At 29.5% G+C, this 17,297-nt stretch overlaps 1 protein-coding gene across 1 annotated transcript in view; it reads left to right on the forward strand.

Annotated features, from left to right (window-relative positions):
• The first annotated feature begins 1,083 nt into the window (after positions 1-1,083).
• The window catches only part of LOC114937813 (pleckstrin homology domain-containing family G member 5), a 193,269-nt gene continuing 177,055 nt past the window's right edge, over positions 1,084-17,297 (forward strand). Inside the window, exons 1-2 of the mRNA XM_029311457.2 lie at positions 1,084-1,240; positions 6,458-6,534. Of these exons, the coding sequence (XP_029167290.1) occupies positions 1,105-1,240; positions 6,458-6,534 (213 nt within the window). The 5' untranslated portion in view covers positions 1,084-1,104. The remainder of the gene's footprint in view (positions 1,241-6,457; positions 6,535-17,297) is intronic.

Below are 17,297 nucleotides of genomic sequence, written 5' to 3' on the forward strand. Positions count from 1 at the left end.
TATTGTGATAAACACAGGGTGTCCAGCGGTCAGAGAAATCTGAAAAACCGGGCATTGTCAGGGAATTTTATAAATCTGGAATTGTCAGGGAAAAGTCAGGAAATTTTACTATTTATCTGGAATTTTTCACATTATCCTACATTTGTCTCAATAAATTTTGAAACTTTTTATTAAATAAATTTGACTTCAAGCATGCTAATTTTCTGTGCTAAAAATCGATTCATCTACAGCGTGTTTGTTAATTTATATTTTCATTGTCGTGTTATTTTATTTCAATGTGTTTGATAGAGACAAAACTAAAAAATGAGATATAATATAAATGAAAAAGGTGATCACATAATGCAGATTGTATAATTGATTAAAATTTTAGTTTTTTTTTTAACTTCCGGACCTTTTTATTGTTAACAATAATATTTCAAAGATTTCATGATTTAACATTTAATTGATTTATCATATAGATATATATATGCGTAAATTATATATTTGGAAAAAATAATACTAAAAAGTCAGAAACAAAATTAATTTCTGGGCTTGGAAAATCTGGAAAAGTGAGGGAATTTTTTTCATTGAGTCTGTTGGACACCCTGGGTGAGACATTTCACGCTTCGAAATTGTCTCGATAACATATAGACTAGTATCGATATTTTAAACTTAGCTTTACATCAGGTTCTGGCTTGGAGCCCGAGTTGTATTCGGAATATAAAAAGAATAAAAAATAAAAATATATATGTATATTATAAAAATCATGTTTAACATGTAAATATGCATTAAATATGTTTAAAAATTCAAATCACTTTATTTTATCGCGAAATAAATAAATCTATATTTTATTTAATTTTCAGTATGAGTATTTAAAATCGAGATTTTACACAAACGACACAGTTACATCATAAATGAGATAATAATTTTCCTTATGAAGAAAAGTAATTTTTTTATGACAAAAAATCTCTCATTCCACCCTAAAGTTATTTCAAAGGACGAAGTAACTCGAGTTTGCGTAATTAATTTACCGAGTATATTTGAATCAGCGCATTTCGTTCCGTTTAACTCGTCTTGACCAACGTTAAATTTGTTTTAGGTTTCCACACGTAATTGGCGGGTATCATGCCGACGAAGAAGGGCGAGCAGTGGTACGCGGATTGGATCGTTGCGGCGGATGTGTGTATGGACCTGCCCGGAAGTTTCCGGAAAAATAAAAACGAGGTCCTGCTTCGCTTGGACAAGCTGCTTCTTCAACAAGGTACGACGTCATCATAATTTGCGCTTCAATTTTCCTCTTCTCCACATTCGCTTGACAAATCTAACGTGAAACGTGACTATTTGACTTGGGTTTCTCTTTTACGTCAAACGCGCGCGAAAAGCTAAGGGTTTAAAAGAATTTTTATGTTCGAATTTAATGTCAGTTCTGTTTTATTATGCGTTAGCATTTAAAAAAGAAGCATGTGTTCGTTGAGCCATAAATTATTCCATGAGCGATCAGTTGTACAATCATACTAGATGAAAATTTTCCAACATTCCGACATGAGTCGGTGGTGAATCAGCTGATTTCTATTCGTTAAGCGAGAAAAATAAAGAAGACGACAGTGATGCGTTAAGTTTTACGAACGCGCGTGGAGAGAATTCTCGATCGTCGTAGTGAAAAATATTATCGATTGAATTTTAAACGATGTTAAGCAGGGGAAAGATAATTGATTAGAATACGAAACAACATGCATAATTTTACGCGCCCATCATATCATGAAGAAAATTTAATATTAAAATTTTCATTTTAATTTAAATAATATTGGAAAAAACAATACTCTTTTTATCATCTATTTTTAAACATTGATTTTTTAATATAGAAAATGATAGCATTTTGTTTGTAATTTTATAAATTAAAAAATTTCAAAAATGACCAGCACCTTATTTTAAGAAATTACAAATCTTTATTAAACAAAATTATTGTTGCTACAAACAATTATAAACTAATTGTAAATTATAAACAATTATAAACTAATCATTTTTTATATTAAGAAAATAATTTTTAAAATGTCGGGTACTAAGTTTACATAAATCTTTGTATCTCTATTTTTATTACTTTAAAACTATATCTCGATAAATATATTAAATTAAAATTAATTTGAGTATACTGCTATATCATTAAATAAGTCTCTCTTTAAACTTTTAACAATTTCAGCAATTATAGGTCAAATATAAATAAATATAAATTAATAATATTATAAAAAATAATATTGTTTTTTGACATTTATTGTCAATCAGTGTACTTTGTCAGGCAAAATTATTAATGTATTTTATAATTACATCCTATGCACACATGCGTGTGAATGTGTATGTGTATAGCTTAATATGCTCACATATGATTTCGTTTTATGTAAACCGTATTAAGGTCCTTTCGAAATGTACTCCACGATAAAATCTGTTATCGTGTAGCCAGGGTCGCGCATGATTACAATATTCCCGGCTGTAATAAAAGAAGATGTTATCGACACATATCGTCTATTTTCGGTGGGTTGGCATTTCTAGCAGAATAGAAAGAGAAGAAGACAAAGAAAAAAACCCTTCGTAAGGCAACGATATCCTGACGTACATATATGCAAACGAAAATGAAAGACGACGATGAGTTCTACAGAAAGAAAGAGAGTTCACCACTTTGCGAGAATTTCAACCGGGGCGTGGGAAATTTCAGTGTGCGTGACAAGACTTTTTTTACGACGTAACACTTACCTGGAATATATTTTTATCTCTTAATTCATCAAACATATCGCGTATTTTTTATCATTTTTTAATCGCATACGCCTTATTTAAAAATAAATTGATTTTTAATTGAACAACGAACAAAGTATGTTTATAATAATATACACACTTTAATCATTGTTATCATGCGCTTTTATATACATATATTTAATATATTTAACCTAGAAAGAAAATTCTTTGGTGGCTCTATCACGCAATTCCTGTTTGATAACTTATTCTTTTATTTTGTTCAATAATTAGGAAGATATTGAAGATGCTAATTGTTATGGATTATATGCTAATTACTATTGATTACCTTACATTTTGAACGTGCCAACTTTTTTTAAGTATTCAAAGCAATCTATATCAAGACAACTCAATGTTATCGGAAAGATTAAGTTTGATTAAGTATATCAATTAAACTCTTATCAAGGGATAAATAACGTCATTATCGATTATTTGTTCTAAAAAGTAGAATCTGGTGCTTGTTTCGGTTAAATATTTATGAATTCCCAGTTTTCTCGCGCAAGCTCGCCGATAATTTTCAACTTATAAATAAAAAATACACACACATATACACATTAAAAGTTAAATATAATATATTGATATTCGAGATAACATTATCAAATAAATTTTATTTATGGGACAGCAATCTTTAATATCGAAAATCAATGTTCACTCGACAAAAGTGTCAAAGGACCTTTTTCGCTTTTCGAGATTCGATTGAATAGTGACGCGAAGTATAATCATGGTGACAAAATGTAATATGTAAAAAAATTAATAATTGTATCAAACATCAGTAATGAGACCTGGCAATTATTATTATAAATTTACATTTTTACAAAAAGTTAGTATCAATTATTTAAAAAGTTAAATAAGAAATTGAATGAATTTTTGATAGAAAATGTGATGAAAAATTAAAATTTGTAGATTTTATGATCTGAAATATTTCAATTCTCTCCTCATGCATTTTTCCTTTATTAGATTAGCGAATTTGCGATTTCTTTCCTTTTTTCATCTAATGATTTGATCAATTTAATAAATTTGTATTAATTTTATGCACTTCTAACTTGTACTTTTAAATACAAAATTTCTTTGGAAAAAACATGGAATTTTTGTAACGCGAAGAATTTTATATTAGACGTATTTGGAATTCAGAAAATGTTAATTGATAAAATGACATGGAGTTCTACTTTGTGTTTTGAAGTAAACTCTCTTGAGTCCTAAAGACTAGTTGCATCAAATATTTTGCAAACATCATTAGAGTATAAATCATTGTGCGACTACGTATCAAAGAACTCCTATTTCTAATTCTCAGAAGTTTTCGTTAAGCGTCCTTTGTAATTATCTCTTTTGTGCTAAGAGATTCGTCTTTCGTTTCACGTAAAATCGAAATTATGCAGTGTTCATTAAGTTAAATTCTCAAAATTATCTTTAATTAATAATCCCTGATATATTAAAATAATTTGCTTCTAGCTATGATACAATACGTAATTTTTCACCCATTTTTTAGCACACGTCGAGAAAGGAAATCTATCGTTAAATTTTTGAGCATTCTAATCAATATGTATTTGCTCTCTCGATCGTGAGTTTTTCTACTTCGGCACGATCCATTTGTCGAGAAAGCATTTCTCTGTACGAACGTTTTTTTAAGTGTCGTTGCACTTTTATACATGCATTCGCTGAAAGTTGTGCATACTCTTAACATTCTGTTATCCGCGTTATGTTATCGCTCTGTATATTCTGTGAATTATTATCATTTTCAGTAATATCTTATATGAATTATCAATAATTTTATTAATTGCAAAAGAATTGCACACTGAAAAAAAAATTTGTTATGACTAAACCTTTCAACTAAATATTATTTTATTAATTGAACATATAAAATATTTAAATTAAATGTAACATATCAAATCTAGCAAAACGTATATTTGACTTAAATACTAATATATGTTCAATTAACAAAATAGTAATTTAGTTGAAAGGTTTACTCAAGTTAACACATTTTTTTCAGTGCACAAATTTATTCTTAAACTACGATAAATTAATATGACACAAAAAAACTTCATATAAAATACACAAATATATAGTCATCAGTAAATTAATAACAATAAACTTTGCGTATATTATAATTTATAGAGGATAAATGTGCACGTGCGCCCTGTGCGAACTCCATGAACGGGGTCGAAGAGAAATCTGCACACGTGGGATACCAAAAAACTACCTATACTCGTGTATACGCGCTCGAATAGATAGAACAGATATTATGCGTGTTTTATAAGATATCGGTACGGGTCGTCTCGTGCGTTAAATTTGTTAAACGATAAATGGCACGTGTCGAGAAAGCTAGGGGTAATTTAAACATTGACTCATTGCGCGCGATTCATTTCCTCATACAAAGTATGTATTTTCAGCGAATGTTCATTTACTTTATACAGATTCACATCGGAATTCCGCATTGTGGTTGAATATTAAATATCTGTAAACACACTAATTGTAACTTATAACGTACAAAACAAGGGGAATGTGTCCAGAAAGGCGTAAAAGGGTAAAATCCTAATTTGAACACGTTGATGAAGATTAACCTTTAAAGGACGGGAAGCCAATATATTATTGGCTCTATAAGGGTCGCTTATATTTTTCATAGTACAACACTATATAATAAAGATATAAAAATTCTTACTTCAAATTACAAAAGTTTACGAAAAAACATGCCCGTTCTCTAAAGGTTAAAGATAAAACTCTTTTTATTCGCGGCATGTGTGCGCGCAATTTGTTAATCTTAAAAATATACTTCATTAACGATGAAAAACGAGGCGAAAAAATACAATCGCGCAAATATACTATATATAGCTTACGATATCCGAAGCCGCGACATATTGTCGACATAAACGGCTAAAATATAGCATCAATAACGTGACGTTGCCGAAACGGAAAGGCGTGCTCCGCGAACGGCGGGGGCTTAATTTAGAAATTATCGTCTCACAATCGGGACGAAGGTTTCGATGCCGAAGGAAGGGCTCGAATGGTTACCTCGCATGCCCGCCGACCGACGCGATAATCGATCTCATTTCGCGCGGGTCTGCGAGAGAGAACTTACCTTAAAATTAAACGGGTATACCACCTGCGCTCGTAAGTCTGTGCTCAATCTCTATAGGCTCCATGATTTGTGCGAAAGACTATTATGATACGTTTGCTTAATCATACTGCTGCACTACTGAATTATGCGCTTTAGTTGCTGCAGCTTCGTGCCAAGTTTCAACCTTGAGCCAGATAGTTCCGGTAATTAACTTCCCGTTTACAACAATTCGCCAACAACAACAACAACAATAATAACAACAATAATATTAATAACAACAGCAGCAGCAGCAACAACAACAATACCAACCTCAATAACAACAACGATAGCAATAGCAACAACAATGCCAACAACAATAATAACAACAATAATATTAATAACAACAATGCCTAATCTCAATAACAATAGCAATAGCAACAACAGTACCGACAACAATAATAACAATAACAACAACAAAAATAACAATAATAATAATGACGAAAATTTTTATTTTATTTTGTTTAATATTTAAATATATATTTGACAAATTCAACCTTCATGTGATAACGATAAAAAATTTTATGAAATAATCTTGTTTACAATGATGACTTTAAATCTATAAAATATGATCTAATTTCTCTCTTCTTTTCCTGTTTTATGTTGTAGACGATGAACTTCAAGCTACAGACAGGAGACACTTCACAGCAAGGAAAAGAGGAGGCAGCAGAACGCGTTATAAAAAGGTAAGTTAGTTAAAAAATTTCTGTCGCTCAGCCAGCAGTCTGGAATATTTATATCAAGCTTATCGCTGTTTGCAAATTTATTGGAGAGCTATATAGATTTTGTTACGAGATTTTATTACAAGAATTTCGTATGAAATAAAGCAATACAAGCAATTATAGAGAGAAAAATGTTCGAAAATTTAAATTTATTGATTTATGACTTGGTGATATATAATAGATTCTCTGTGTTAGATTTTTAAAAATTAAAATGTGTTGTTTTGCTTAGCGAGCGTATACATAAAACTTTGCTTTCGTAGCATATTATTTCTCGGAAGATTATCTTATGAAGGAAACGCGAAATTCAAGCATAATTTTGAGGATTGTTTCTTCTTATATTTCTCCTAAAACCTGTATTCTCCTTTTTATCTTATATTACCTTTTTTATTATTTAATAAGAAATGTGTGATAAAAATCTTAGACTCCAATATATTAAAATAATATAATACAATAATAATATATGAAATTATATATAATATATATTAAATTAATAAATTAAATTAATAAATATTACGACATAATATATAACGTCGAATAAATATCGCAATTGAAGATTGAAATAATAATTTATTTATATATTGAACATGCAAGTAAAAAAGATTGCATTATATTTTCGATCGCGAGATTCACATTTTCTCAATTATAATATTCTTTTGAATTAAATATTTTGTAAGGAGCATTGGCAGAATTTCTTAATTAGGAAGTGCAGTGATCTTCTAGCGACCACTTATACTGAGGTTGCTTCATGGTAAGTAATTACAGTAACGAAAGAGTTATTTCGCTTTGCAGCGAAATTATAGCATAGCTCTGAAACTTTTACGGGGCTTTAGCATAAAGCTCGAGTTTCTAATTCTTTATCCTTTGCATAAACTTAAGTTAACTACTTTTGTCGGATTTACTTATAACCATGTAAATCTCAGACAACAAACGCGCAATTAATTTGCACGGACACAATGTCGCTTACGACAAGAATAAGTCAAGTCCTGTGCATAAACTGACGTAAGAAATCGAGAGAGACAGAGAATAATGATATCCCTACGTTATTGTTCCACATTACTTTATCCCTAAGCTTGTATGTCCGAAATGTCAACTTATGAAACAGATTAATGCGATTCTATAATTAGACCATTATTATTAGCAATTTAATTATTTGATACATAGTCCGCATGTGTATATTATAAAATAAATATAGAATTATTTTTTACTTAAAAATATAACAGAAAATTGGGGACGAAAAATATTTTTATATATTTAAGAATTCTTAAAGTGCTCAATTTTCTGTTATATTTTTCAATAAAAAAAATAATTATATATTTATTCTATTTATATAAGCTTTTACATATTTTTTATTCTTTTAAACTTAAGTTTTTATTAAAGAGTCATTAACTTATTTATTACACACAAGGAACGATTAAATTAATTAATTACCTTTTTTAAACGAGCAACAATTAGTCATCATGAAGTCAAATAAGAGTTCGATAAGGACGATCTGAGAATTTAATAACCTGGTTGCGAAGGAAGCGAGGGTCGTGCGCGAAAGATACGTGGGAAGCCATCGAGAGGGCGATGATATATTATCCAGCGTTATGTGTGGTTTACATTTGTGTTGATTCCATCTTGTCTGATGGTGACACAGGCGGGAAGGCTCCATCGATCCGGGGGCTTTATCGCTCCTCGAAAGTTCGATAAGAGACTCTCTCTCCCGCATTTTCGCTTCGAAGACGAGTAAATACTGAAACCTGCACTCAAGCGCGGTACAATACAAGTTTGCCTAAGGCAATTAAGAAATAGTTGCCGCAAAACTTGGAAGGTTCTCGTTCGACTGTCATACAAGTATTCCTTCTGTTCGACTAAAAGAAATTTATTATCGATAAAAAATGCTCATGTGCACACAGAGAAAATTTTTTTTTAGAATTTACCATGAAAATTCTGGTAATCGTAGGACAATATAATAGTGGAAAAATTATAAGAGTTTTTCTGATTAATATTTACCACAATAAAAATATTAATATCTATCACAATAAGATATAAAATATACTCGATTAATTTTACTATGCACATAGTAAAATTTCTTATGTATCTATTAATATTTTTTATTGTAATAAATATTATACCGAGAAACTCTTACAAAATTTTTCTAATTATATTGTCCCACGATTACCAGGACTTTCAGGGTAAGTTTTAAAAGAAAATTCTCTCCGTGCAGAAAAATTTGTGCTTTCTTGTTAAAATTTTTGTGTTAAATATTTAACACATTCATGTGTTAATTTAACATATTACTGATCTGTTAATTAAACTTAAATGTTAAATTATTAAAATAACTGAAAAAAATTTTTATTTTTACACAATAAATATGTTCTGCTTTATTAGTGACAAGATTTATCTGTTAAATTTACAGAAAAAATATTGATTTTTTATTTTATAATATAAGTGAGGATGATAAAATCTAAAATTAACATATTTTTTGTTAATTTTTACATTAAAAGTATGTTAATTTTACACAAAATTTATTTTAAATTATTTGAAGTTTTAGTTTGAGTTAAAATATTAATACAATATTTGTGTCTGCACTTAACATATTCGTATTATGTTAAATTAATAGAAAAATTTCTGTGGACCGTTTGGGACATGTGACATCTGTTAAATTTAACATGAATTTTTCAACTGTGTGATTAATTGCATCGCAATTTCTCATACGCTTAGCCTTGAATTACAAGCGACTTATCTGTAAACCTTGAATAAATGACCATTTGTCCTACGATGTCGCCATTAACGATGTCGCTCGCTTTCGAATGTCTGGCTATCAAGCTATAGATCTCATACTACCGGAAATTAAGTTTACCGTTGTATTATATGATTTCTCTTAGCCAACAATACATTTACATATATAATATACCACGAAATGTCAAATACAGGGTGAATTAAAGATTGACAAAATTATTTCACGATTAATATTCAATAAATTTTGCTAGGAGCTCAGCTTTTTACGTTTATTTTTACAAAATTTTTATAAAATTGCAGCGTGAATCGCTATTTAGCGATGTCTGAATTTTTGCATATAGATAGAATTTAAGCGAAAAATTCACAAGAGATGCATTTGCATAGGCAGATACAATAGATAGATGTTTTATTTTTTTATGACGGAAAAATTTTGAACACGAATTGGAGCTTGTCGTTCTGCGAGAGAAAATTCATAGTACGTATCGTCACGCTATGAATGTCCTGTCGATTTTATAGCAGGCACAGTGAAGCCGTATACATATATGTATGAAGTGTAAGTTATATATAGCAGTGACAGTTATATATAGCAAGGCGAATTGTGCGAGTCAGGTATATCAACGAGTGAAATACAACTCTAATGTCCACAGGGCAACCCCCTCGAGTCCCCTGGCATTTATTGCATTACGTAGGCATCGAGGAAGCGCGTTTGTCATGTAACGTATATAAATCAGTCGCATAGAGAGGGCAAAAAAATTTTTTTAAATGATACATGTCTCTTTATCTTTTTTATTTATTTTTTTTAATACGCTGAAAAAATTAATAGATATTTATTTCAATCATTTATCTGAAACAAATAAATATTTATCTGTTTTGAAAAGGATTTTCTTGTATCGAATAAATATTTTTTACATCAAATCAATATTATTCGTTTGAAATAAATGATTTATTAGTAGGCAGTATTGCAATAAATATTTATTCGAATTTAATAAATTTTTTTGCAGTGTAGAGATCGGATATTTCTGCTTTATCGAAATGCATATGCATATGTAAAATGTTTTTGAAATAATCAGATGTGTTTTGATCAGGGAATGTAGAAAAAATCTTATCGAAATAAATGGACGTGTTAATTAAATCCAAAGAAGACATATAGAGACAAATAGTTTATTATAGATTATAAACAAATTTTTTTGCTTTAAAAATAAAATATTTACTAGAAGAAAGTAGATATTTTTTCCTCGTACGTAGTAATACATCACACTTTAAAAAATATGTCCTCTCTGACTACGTACAATCGTGAAATCGGCGGTGTGGAAAGGCCATCTCCATAATGAGCAACTCAACTATATCGAAACTTTTTTCATACAGCGAATGTATCCGAGAGCTTTTTCAAAGAACGGTATAATTTCAATTTCTTTGCTACAGGCAGAATATGATCTGAAATTTAAATTTTGAAACAAAGAGAATATCCAAATTTGAAATTCGAATTTAATTATTTAATTATCTCTTTTTCCGGCGATTGATTAACTTGTCTTTTTTCGTTATACAATACGGTACATCTGATATCGCCTTTGTAGATCTCTCCGAATGACATGTAGCCTTTAAACTTTTGTAAAACAACGTGATGCGAGTTACTCGTTAAAACGTCCACTCAAATTGCTAGAGAAGCAGCAATTAGTGCGATGCACTCATAGTATATTCGTGTCACTGTGCATCGAGAAACACGATGATAAAGTTCGAGTTAAAATTAGAACAATTTTTGATTGAATAATTCAACAGCCGTGAGAAAATTGGCGGGTTGGAATAACAAGGCAGGAAAGTAAGTATTAAGAATGCGATTCCAGGAAACAATCGATAAATAAAATGACGTAGATGAAAAGAAACACGTGTATTTACATGCCCATTTACTCGAATCTACTTGAATGAATAGCGTCGCGACATTTTGTGAACGCATTTACGGTAATTAAATCGATCTGCAAAGTGTTTCTTTAGATTTCGCGTAATAAAAAGGCAACGTTCTGTTCTTTTTTTCTCCGCAAATTAAAGAACGTCGAACGACAAAAGAAACATTTATTTACTGAAAATATTGCACAATACGCGCACACAGTTACATCTGGGAATAATGTGTGCATTAACAGCATTAAAGAGTAAGATAAATAATACAGACTTTCAATATCTTTAACGTAGACAAAGACTAACTTTTTCTCTTTATTTCAAAGTTTTATACGTATCTCGAGATTTTAACAGAGAAACGTCCGATTATTCTCAATCGTGTTTTTGCAACAAGGGACCGCTAAAACATTTTTGCGCACCCTTTTCTTTTTATTGGTTGAATAGAATAATAAATAAAAATTTTTTTTAAAAATTAGAAATTTTTTTATCCGATTTGCGCTTTGCCTCTATATGTACACAGAGAGAATTTTCTCTTATTGTTAGAACCCTAAAAATCATGGTAATCTAAGATAATATAATATTGAAAGAATTTTATAAAACAGTTTCTCTAATTAATATTTCCTACAATAAAAATATTAATATTTATCACAATAAGATATAAAATATGTTCGATTAATTTTATTATGTACATAGTAAATTTTACTATGTGCAAATAATTTTTATTGTGGTAAATATTAATCAGAGACTCTTATAAGATTCTTCCAATACCATATTGTCGCATGATTACCATGATTTTCAAAGTAAATTTTAAGAAAAAATTATCTCCGTGTATTTTAAAGAGATGCTGCCATAGTTTTGTTTTACCGACTTTAAGTTAGGTTAAGTTCACTTTTTATTGAATATACAGATTGAAAAATCCTCAAAAATCCCAAGTACGAATCTTTTGATATAGGCTTTTAATCTCATTTTTATTACTTTTGTATTATTCTTTCATATCATCTCTATTGGGAGCGCCATATTTTGTGCACAAATAAACTGCAGAACTTTTGTATTAAATAAGTATTGTTATGAGCTGATGCAAAATGCCGATAAAAACTAATATTTTTAACTTTTATTGTTTTTTTTTTTTTTTTTTTTTTTTTTTTTACGAAATTACAGCGCTTCCGCTTTATTATTATCAGTATTTTAATTGTGGAGAAGGATTTTTCAATTTGTATAGCAAATAAAAAGAAAAGCTCTTGAACTCAAAGTTGGTAAAACAGTCATGATCAGCGCATAAAATAAAATAAAATTTATTATTCCATTCAACCAATGAAAAGGGGGAAAAGGAAAAGGGCGCAAAATGATATTTTATCGATAAAACAGGATGAACTTAGGACTCCCTTAAGTCTTAGGTCATGTTGTCGGATACCGAGCCGTTAATCTCTGAGCAGACAGTCTGTGCACGCAAGGACAAGAGACCCGCGTTTTAGCGAGGCAAGGATTAAAGCGGACATATATCGCGCTCCTCCGGCTTAGAATCTAAGTGTGCGACGAGACTTAAGCGAGAGCCGAGCGTTTCGCTACGGTATCAGACAACCGCGGCCGCGTGATTCACCGAGTTGCGGCACGCGAGCGCATCCTAAATACCCTCCGAAATGAAGCGGGACGCGATAGAGCGTTAACCGCGCTCTCTCGCGTCGCGAGGCAGCATAACTTCTCCACGCGATGGCGCGAGGCCTCCGCGAGATTTAATAGGCGCGCAAAAGCGAGGGACGAGGAATCGATAATATTGGAGAGGGCTTCCCCATTTTCGCCAGAGACCTACTGACTTCGCCCCTGCGGAATGTCGATCAAGAAATTCAATTGAATCGGCAGCGTTTTACACCTAATTTAAGTTTTTAACGTATATAATTACGAAAAATTCTAACACATATTTGCTACATTATAGATTTGTCATTTGAAAGCAAATATTTGACGGATAAACAGTTGCAGTTTTTAATTGACATTTATAAGAATAGACACTATTTTTTGATAAAAAATCTAGATATTAAGATTTTGTTGGAATCTGTGTAAAGTACAGTGTTTGCTGTTATCTAAATAAAATTATATAGATTATTATCTAGATGAAACTTTGGCGTCATCTTATCTTTATGTAGATAACAAAAATATGTATTATCTATATCTGCATCTTAGATGAAAAATAGTATTATATTTACGAAATTATCTAGAATAATATTCAGATAATTTAATTTAAAGTCATAGCGCATAAAAATACTGAAAATTTATAAATAAAAATATGAATACCTATATTTTTATATTCCTATTTATAATTTACATTTTTTATAGCTGTGTTTACATAAGCAGTTTTAAAAATTATTATCTAGATGAATCGCCATATAATTTTATATTTCATCTAGATATATTTAAAACAAAATCATCTTTATCTTATCTAAAATAAATTTACATATTTTTAACTCACCTTTAGCTAATTTTAAAATCATCTACGCACAACACTGGTAAAGCAGCAATATTCTTTTTGTTTAAAGTATAAGCTGATTTTTTCTCCATGCTTATTTCATTTTTAATATTCGTTCTTAGGTTCTGCACATAACAGAGAAATTATTAGGAATAGGAATAAATATGAAATACTAAGCTTACTGCACAATATAAAAGTACAATCAATAGGAACAGTGAATAGAAAATATTCATCGATATACGGACAGAATTTCCTCTTAGAATTTTCCCTGAAAATCATAATAATTGTGGGACAATATGGTATTGTAAGAATTTTATAGAGTTCTTCTGATTAATATTTACCACAATAAAAAATTTTAATAATCTACCACTACAAGGATATAAAATATGTTCAATTAATTTTATTATGTGCATAGTAAAATTTACTATTCATATTTTTTATTGTGATAATTAATATTTTTTATTATCATAAATTTTATGATCAAAGAAACTCTTATAAAATTCTTCCAATATCATATTGTCCTACGATTACTATGAATGAATTCTAAGAGAAAATTTTCTCCGTGTAGAAGCAAAAAATATCTATTGTGATCTGCTAGTATCTTTCTACTTCTATTGCATGAATATTTTTATTCTCTATTCTTATTGCCTATACGTAAAGTTTGTTTGCATATTTCTTGCTCTCACCTCATTTGTTTATTTTTTTCAAAGGTGTTTTATAATTTTATATCATTAGTCAAAAATGTCATTTATAATGAAAGTTCTCAAACACAAAAATTTGTGTGAGACGAGTTATATTTCGCCTTAAATTTGCATCCGGGAGGCAAAAAAATTCAATTAAGAAAGGTTTGAAGATACTAATTGTTTACACTGTGCGAACGATATTTCGAAGAAGGGACAAAGTAATTTCCGAAAAAAGAGATACAAGTTTCGTGGTTAAAGTGTCCTTCGCACAATATAAAATATATAATTAATATTTTCTATGCGTGTTTTAATTATTAATACAGAGTGATAATTAATTAACAATGTACGAATAGAGTAATAATTAACAACAGTGATGGGAATTCTTAATTAGTTTCTAATGTACACACTTTTTAGCTTTCAAATGGACAAAGCTGTTTATATTTATTTAATACACTGTAAAAAAATTTGTTAATTTGACTAAACCTGTCAACTAAATATTATTTTGTTAATTGAACATATAAAAATATTTAAATTAAATCTAATATATTAAATTGACAAAAAAATTTGCGTTTTTGCACAAAAAGAAATATATATATACACTTAATCGTACGTGGTGAATTAATAAGTGTCTACGGAAATCCGTGGCAAGACTGATTTCGGTGTAAAATCAGTTCTCCACGACGAGAGGTTCAATTTAATTCCATGCACGTGCTCTGAGCACTGATCTATCGACGAAAGAAAATCCATCTACTATTCGTCTTTGATTACTTCTGCTTTGCAAGAATTTCGGCTAATTAATAGCGCGTGATTCGTTTTATTGAATTATATTACATATATATTTGTTTAATATTTTACTCTCATTAGAAAAAATATAATTATACACAAATATCTAGAAAAAATATAAAACAGTTTGTGAATAATTTCGTCGGAATAACAAATTAATAATAAGAAGCAAAACGTAGAAAAAAATTCATTTATAAAGAAAAAGAATTGCGCGAAAAGGAGAAAGAGAGGAGGAGAATTCTATTCTCGCAAATAATTAATTCAGGGTGTTTAACGGTCAGGGAAATCTGAAAAAATCGGGCAGGGAGAATTTTATAAATCTGGAATTGTCAGGAAATTTTCTCCTTCTGATTTAATATTTTTATTCTGATTTAATAATGTGTAATATAATTGTAAAATAGCACACTGAAAAAAAATGACTAATAAGTTAATGGAAATATTTATTTTAATACTCCCAAATGAATCATTTATTTGAAATAAATAAATATTTTATTTGTTTTGAAAAGAATTTTCTTATATTAAATAAATATTTTTCATATCAAATTAATATTATTAGTTTCAAATAAATAATTCATTTGGCAGTATTGAAATAAATACTTATTCGAATTCAAAAAATTTTTGTTTTAGTGCACATATTTTTCTCTTTCTGATTTAATATTTTTGTCATGCTTTTTGACATGACATTGCGTTGTAATATCTCTATATATTGAGTATATACTATTTAATGCAGTGGCTTACAGACCATTACTTCCTAGCTGTAATCAAGGATTTTAGTCAATATTATTAATATTATATGTGCTACTATATATGATCGTAACACGTTTAAGTATAAAAATACGTGTGTATGTGTTACGCCCGCGCAGATATATGTGACAGAAATCGAACACTTCATTATTGACAGCTCATTGTTTATTCGCGCGAACGTGGCAGGTCCGAACACCGCAGCTTTTATTGAAAATTTCGTGATATTGTAATGAAATTCCTGATTCATCACACCGAACTCGCATTCTCGCGTTACAAGTAGATCCCTTGCTGTTTATCGTAATTTCGCATATTTTTTTAGATTCTTTCTCGTTTGAAGTCGCGATCTGTGTATATAAAAATTGAGGAAACTAACAATTCCAATGTATTAAAAAAAAATACTCTCTTTTCAAATTATATCAATTGTTACATTTTATATCAACATAACATATAATATCCCTCCTGATACGAAAAAAAAATGACAACAATACGATCGTGCGTCATTGTATTGTGACGACGGCGATGGAATTCGGCCCTCGTTTTTGCTTACACGCAGTCATCTCGTGTTGTCATTCGCGAGGCGACACTCGAGTGAGAAGGCATTATATGTCTCTCGAAATATCGCGACAAATACCAGAAAATCATTTCCTCCGAACAACCGGCTCGTAAATTCTATCGAAACGTGGCGATGCCAATCGTTTAATTATCGGATATTTTTAACGTGATTAATTCGAAACAAATCGCGTCGTAATTTCGCATTATCACATCTCTTTATTTCCGCTCTATATCAGTCATGTGGAAAGAATTTTCTCTTAGAATTTACCCTGAAAATCATGGTAATCTTGGGACAATATAGAAGAATTTATAATATTGGAATTTTTTTTTTAAGAGTTTCTTTGATTAATATTTATCACAATAAAAATATTAATATGTACGTATAGTAAATTTTACGTACATAATAGTACATAATTTTATGTACATAATAGTATAAATAGTTTATTGAAATTTGTTAACTAAAATTTTCAACTAAATATTATTTTCGAGAGAAGAGTCTTACCTTTTTTTTTAAATATTATTTTGTTAATTGAATATAAAAAATATTTTAATTATATATAATATATTAAAGTATATATAATATATTTTAAAATAAATTAATTACATATATATAACATATTAAATATACTATTTTATATCTTATTGTGAGAGATAAATTTTAATATTTTTATCGTGGTAAATATTAATCAGAGAATCTCTTATAGAATTTTTCCAATACCATCTTACGATTACCATGATTTTTAGAGTAAATTCTACGAGAAAATTTTTTGTGCAATTTCTTTATGCGTAATTTAACAATTGCTGCCACATTTTGCTTGAAGAATATGCTATGTCTTGCAATTTGGTGCCCTGCATAAATTACAAATAGTTCTAGTATCGCAATTCTTGTTTATATA

Source organism: Nylanderia fulva, unplaced genomic scaffold (genome assembly GCF_048542155.1).
Source record: "Nylanderia fulva isolate GAGA-0341 unplaced genomic scaffold, ASM4854215v1 Scaffold4, whole genome shotgun sequence".
Taxonomy (NCBI): domain Eukaryota; kingdom Metazoa; phylum Arthropoda; class Insecta; order Hymenoptera; family Formicidae; genus Nylanderia; species Nylanderia fulva.